This window comes from Cololabis saira, chromosome 11 (assembly GCF_033807715.1).
Source record: "Cololabis saira isolate AMF1-May2022 chromosome 11, fColSai1.1, whole genome shotgun sequence".
Taxonomy (NCBI): Eukaryota; Metazoa; Chordata; class Actinopteri; order Beloniformes; family Belonidae; genus Cololabis; species Cololabis saira.
Genome location: NC_084597.1, coordinates 19272180 through 19278812, shown reverse-complemented (window position 1 = coordinate 19278812; position 6633 = coordinate 19272180). Strand labels below are relative to the sequence as shown.

Here is a 6633-nt window from a genome sequence, read left to right as displayed (position 1 = left end):
TAAACGATACATTTTCAATAAAAAAATAAAAAATAAAAAAAGATTTATAGGATATTATTTCTTGTCATTTATTTATTTTATCTCTGAATGTATTCTATTTATTTACTTATGTATTATTTATGTTAATTATAATTTTCAATATTTTGTTTTATTTATTTTCTATATGCCTTGTGTAATTAAGTTCATTGTCATGGTTTCTATGCCTTATTGTATGTAAACGATACATTTTCAATAAAAAAATAAAACATAAAAAAAGATTTATAGGATATTATTTCTTGTCATTTATTTATTTTATGTCTGAATTTATTCTATTTATTTACTTACCGGTATGTATTATTTATGTTAATTATAATTTTCAATATTTTGTTTTATTTATTTTCTATATGCCTTGTGTAATTAAGTTCATTGTCATGGTTTCTATGCCTTATTGTATGTAAACGATAAATTTTCAATAAAAAATAAAAAATAAAAAAAGTTTTATAGGATATTATTTCTTGTCATTTATTTATTTTATGTCTGAATTCATTCTATTTATTTACTTATTTATTATCTATGTTAATTATAATTTTCTATATTTTGTTCGTTATCTTCTATGTGCCTTGTGTAATTAAGTTCATTTTCATGGTTTCTATGCCTGTATGTAAACGTTGTATGTATGTATGTATTGTATGTAAACGATAGATTTTCAATTAAAAAAAAAAGATTTGTAAGGCAAGGCAAGTTTATTAGTATAGCACAATTCAACACAAGGTAATTCAAAGTGCTTTACATCAACATTAAAAGCAGAAAGACACAATTAAACAGTAAATAACAGATAAAATTATAAAAAAATAGGTAAAATAATAAAAAGCACAAGTTGTTAAAAAGTAAGGGCAGTAGAGTACAGCAGGTAAGTATTTAATTTAAGAGTAGGCTTCAGTAAACAGTAATGTTTTTAGGCCTGATTTAAAGGAGCTGACAGTTGGAGCAGACCTCAGGTCTACAGGAAGTTTGTTCCACCGGTGAGGAGCAGAATAACTGAACGCTGCCTCACCTTGCTTGATTCTGGTTCTTGGGACACACAACAAACCAGATCCAGATGAACCTCAGGGGTCTGGGAGCTTCATAGGGAACTAGCAGATCCAGCATGTATTTTGGTCCAAGACCATTCAGGTCTTTGTAGACCAGCAGTAAGATTTTAAACTCTATCCTTTGACTCACTGGAAGCCAGTGTAGTGATTTCATGACCGGTGTAATATGGTCCAGTTTCCTGGTGTTTGTAAGGACTCTGGCGGCAGCGTTCTGGATCAGCTGCAGCTGCCTGATAGATTTCTTGTTAAGGCCTGTAAAGATGGTTATTCCCTAAATTTGTTAATTTCTCTAATCTAACAAAAGACATTTTTTTTGTTTCGTATACTTGTGAAAGACCTAACACATGATTTGGCAATTAACATGATAATCATTCATGGGAAGTTTTTTATACATAAAAATAGATTCATGAAAGTAAAACCAAACTGTTATGTTTTTCATAAAGTGCTATGTCACTATTTTTCATCTTTAAAGTGTATGGAGAAGAAGAATGCTGTGAAACTTTGCAATTTAGTAGAGGAACTTAATCTTGCAAAGAACCCCTAGTTTTAAATTTCTTTTAATTTATTTTCTTTTAATTTGTATTATTTGATTTCATAATTTAATTTCCATAGTTCTTTCACTCTCTATCTTACTTTGTGTACTGTCTGTGGCCAACCTATGTGCTTTCTACATTGTACCATGCCATTACTGTTTGTAAAAAAAAACTACAATTGAAAAAAACAAAACAAACGCAGTCAAAGTTTGAATTATTTGATCGACAAACCTTAATACTGTTATGTCATTAATAAAACACACCGCACCATTTGGAAAAGAAAATAAGTTATGCTAATAGACTATTTCCTGGACACTATACATACAAACACAAATGAAATATGTTAAACTTAGAGCTGCCTTGTGCAAAGTTTCAGTCTAAGCATGTACTTAAGATCAAAGGTCAACAATATAGCTGATACAGATATTCTAATAAATAGTTAAGCTGTGAACACAGTGACGCATGTTAAATATTAAGGTGTCCCTCACCACTTCGTCATTGGTCTCAAGCTGGTTTAATCACCTTCAAGCCACTGTATTCCCTACATAAACAGATTTTGAAAGTATTGGATAAAAAAAAACAAAAAAAAACAAGGGAATATCATCACTGTCATATCTCGAAAAAAAAGCTTTATGATTGATAACTTTGTTGTTTTTTTTTAATTATGTCTGTTGATCGAGGTTATTCAAAGAGTTGTTTTATGGTTAAAGAGAGAAATTCATATTCTAGTCGCATGGATATCATACAGCATATTTATAATTTTGAGATTGGTTTCTGTTGTACTGTCATGATTTTATTTTATTTTGATTTGTTTGAAATTTGTTTGCATCATAATTTTGATGAACATCAGGTTAAACAACAATAATCTGGGAGAATTATGAATGAGTCAAAGCCACCTTTGTTATTTAGGTATTCTTTATGTTTACACCCATGTGTTGATTTTGTATTTGTTTTGTCTGTACAAGGACTGCAGATGGAACATTGTGCACTCTTCCTGTCAAATTAATAAAGAAATCAAATCAAATCATGCCATCCTCTCACTATTTACTTGGCAAAATTAGACAGTATTTACTTGATTACTACTTTTAAGTCCTTAATTTATGTGATAAAATAAAAACATTAAGCTGCCCTACATTTGAATTAAACAACAAAAATGCAAAAACATATGTTATGCACCCCAACCCCCAACTATATATAGCCTATTTATATATATATATAGTTATACATATGCACACACACACACACACACACACACACACACACACACACACACACACACACACACACACACACACACACACACACACACACACACACACACACACACACACACACACACACACACACACACACACACACTCACACGCACGCACGCACGCACGCACGCACGCACGCACGCACGCACGCACACACGCACACACACACACACACACACACATATATATATATATATATACACATACTTACATACATACATACATATTTTTATGGACATAACGGCTGCTTTGCAATTGTTGCAAACTTAAAATAAGTGTTTCCTCAGTCAGTCGTGACATTTTCGGATCTTTCTTTGTGTCTTCACCTTGCAAACTGAAAAAAAATCACTAAACTGAATGTAGCTTTAAACTATGTTGTGTTCAGTTTCATATTATTTTTCCTTTTGTCAAATTACATAGTGTAAGAGGCTCTGTACGATTGTTTTACATATCTATATATATAATGTTCGTGTGTGTGTGTGTGTGTGTGTGTGTGTGTGTGTGTGTGTGTGTGTGTGTGTGTGTGTGTGTGTGTGTGTGTGTGTGTGTGTTTGTGTGTGTGTGTGTGTAAAAGCTTTTTTACGACATTTCTTTCTCATTTTCTTGCCACTGAGCTCAACGTTTGTGCTGTAGTTTCCTTGACAACAGAGAATGTGGGGGCGTGTCGGTCATAGATATAACAATTCCAAACGTCTTGGTTTTTCAAGATGTTTTTAAAAAAATGAAAAAAATAAATTACAAGAAAAGGTGGCTTTTTCGCAAGTATATCGTGACAAAGATCATGCTATATAAATATTATCAATTTTTTATTCCATGTTTTCTTTTCTTAAAAAAATGTTTTTCATAAAAGTCCCTTTTTGTGATTTGACTTCCAAAACAGGAGACTTTTGTTACCCTGCAAATATTTAAATCTTAACTCCAGTCCTCTCTTTTGAGCAGGAGCCGTGAGGCGCTGCAGGGCGTGAGTCTCTTCTGCTCGTCGCGGATCTATGCTCGGTCTGCAGCTGAGCCCCAGTCATGTGACACCGATTTGTCCAGCTCACACTTCCGCTTCTGCGTGCATTAAAAAAAAAAAGCAAAGAAAAGTTGCGTGAAACCTGCTCGAAGTTTTCACATCTGCTGGCGACTCCAAACGCATACGCCCTGCCCGTCTTTGCCATGTCCACGGGAGCCTTGTACAGCGAGCAGGGGGCGGCGGAGGCTGCGGTGGAAGCGGGGCAGGAGACCACCCCGACCTCCTCCGGCACCGGGGCCGCCTTCGGGCTGTTCAGCACCGACTTCAAAAAGTGAGTTCACTTGGGCACAGTGGCGTCAATTCAGTCGAAGCTAAGGTATGGCAAGGTTACGAGTCACAGAACTTAACTAGAGTATCAATCAACACATCCAGCAAATACTCATCACAGAAGTCTGCTATGTAGCTTATCTGTGTGGTCAAGAAAATGTGAACTTTTTTAAATGCAGTCTCGCTCACTGCAAAAAACTCAAAATCTTACCAGGAATATTTGTCTTATTTCTAGTTAAAATGTCTCATTTTTAGTCAAAAAATCTCATTACACTTAAAACAAGAGTCATTACCAGAAAAATAACTTGTTATTTGACCATTTTCACCTGTTTCAAGTAAATTTTCACTTGAAATAAGTAGAAAAATCTGTCAGTGGGACAAGATTTATCTTCTCATTACAAACAAAACAATCTTGTTCCATTGGCAGATTTTTCTACTTATTTTAAGTGAAAATCTACTTGAAACAGGTGAAAATGGTTGTTTTTGAGTCTTGTTTTAAATGTAATGAGATTAAAAAAAAAAAAAAAAATTAGACTAAAAACATTTTAACTAGAAATAAGACAAATATTCTTGTTAAGATTTTGAGTTTTTGCAGTGTATAATAACTAGTGAAATCGATCATGTTGTTCTTATTTGCATTTGTAGTTATTTCATAAATGTATTTAAAAAACAAACATTTACATTTAACCCTTGAAGCAAAGGTGTGGCGGCTGCCATACCTTGCCATACCCAATTGACGCCCCTGCTTTAAGGTGTTTTTTTAGTGGACTTCATGCGGCTGCTTTCAGAGGCCACAGCATCAACATGGCTCATAGTGATGATGATGGAGAATAATTATAGTGATGCTGCTCAGAATAAGAGTTGCATTACATATACTTTAACTTGCTGGTCTTTTTTTTTCCTTTCTTCTTCTGTAATGTTTAACCTACTGATGGTGCCGTTTGATAAGAAAAGGGGGACTATGAACGTCCTCCATGCCCCCATTTAAAGTCTTTCAGACAGATTTTAGACTGTATACGAAGAACTGGACAACCCTTCCCCGTGACGTCACCCATAGGTTCTGAAGAGAAGAAGAAAAACATTTTCCCTTAGTAATCCCACAATGGGGAAATTCTTTCTCTGCATTTAACCCATTTTCTAGTTGAACTAGTAGCAGTGGTCTGCCATGCAATGGCACGGCGCCCAGGGAGCAGTAAAGCTTGAGTTATGGTTCTGCGTCAAATTGACGCCGTGCACACGCCGTCACCTTGACGCCGTCGTGAACCCTTCGGACTTCTCCGTCACTCCATTTCTCCGCGGTGCAGTACCCCCCGTGACCGCAAATTCGCAATCTTTTCCTGAATGGTTTATCCGACTTTTTCCGGTCACAGTGAATCAAAGAGATAAGGACAACTATTGTGCAAAAAAACAAAACAAAAAAAATCACACATACACGAAGAAAAGAGCGCTGAAAGTTCACGACTGCTTCAAACCGGAAACCGGAAATGCGTTGCTTTCAAGCGAACCAATCACAGCCCTCTCCGTCTGCGTTTGGTCTGCGTCGCCTCGACGCATAGTTACAATTTTCGGGAGGTGCACGTCAGTGACGGTGTCGTTTTGACGCAGAACCATAACTCAAGCTTAAGGGTTAAGGGCCTTGCTCAGGGGCCCAAAGTGGTTGACCTCAGTTGCAATCCAGGAACCTGGGTCCTCCAGACTCTAGCCCTCCTCTGTAACCACTAGGCTACCACTCCCCTAGAGTGCAAGGCAAGTTTATTTGTATAGCACAATTCAACACAAGGAAATTAACAGTGCTTTACGTCAACATCAACCCTTTATGACCTACCATAGAACAAGTCAGACTAAGACCCGAGATATACTTGCCGTTGGTGCTTGCGTTCGCGTCTGTTCACGTCCGTTCGCCTGCACCACTGCGTAGTACGCGAAAAGAGCGCGTCGTACCAGCGGTGACCGATTGGGGGCAGTAAGCAGAGCAACAGTTGGAAAAGTGATTAAATATTTAGTAGTAGAGGTAGTAGCAGCACGCACTAGTAGCAGTAGCAGATTAGAACAACAAACAAGTTTACATGACACAATTGGATGATGTAGGAGATTATAACATTGCTTTGGTTGCGATCTCGGCAAAGTAAACAGCGCCAGCGACCTCTGCGTCGTCACTTGTGGCCAGCTGGTATCTGACCGGGACCAGCTGGTATCAGACCGGGACCAGCTGGTATCTGACTGGGACCAGCGCCACTCGCTGGCAGAGCGAGAACTGCAGGTCGTGTACGCGTTCATGGTCTTTTTGAGAACGTGCACGTCGACGCGTCAAATGAATGCAGGATACGCGTGGCGGCCATGATGCGTACGCGTACGCAGCCTGAACTGCAAGTATATCTCCGGTCTAAGCATATTTTTTACATTTTTGAATGCTATACTGCCAGTATTTTTATTTGCTATGCATCAAAACAACCCATATAAGCCAATCTTTAATAAACTGTATGTTACAAGTC

The 6633-nt window shown here is 37.0% G+C and overlaps 1 protein-coding gene across 1 annotated transcript in view; it reads left to right on the top strand.

Moving 5' to 3' along the window:
• The first annotated feature begins 3903 nt into the window (after positions 1-3903).
• Positions 3904-6633, top strand: part of ap3b1a (adaptor related protein complex 3 subunit beta 1a) — a 104046-nt gene continuing 101316 nt past the window's right edge. Inside the window, exon 1 of the mRNA XM_061733910.1 lies at positions 3904-4145. Within this exon, the coding sequence (XP_061589894.1) occupies positions 4018-4145 (128 nt within the window). The 5' untranslated portion in view covers positions 3904-4017. The remainder of the gene's footprint in view (positions 4146-6633) is intronic.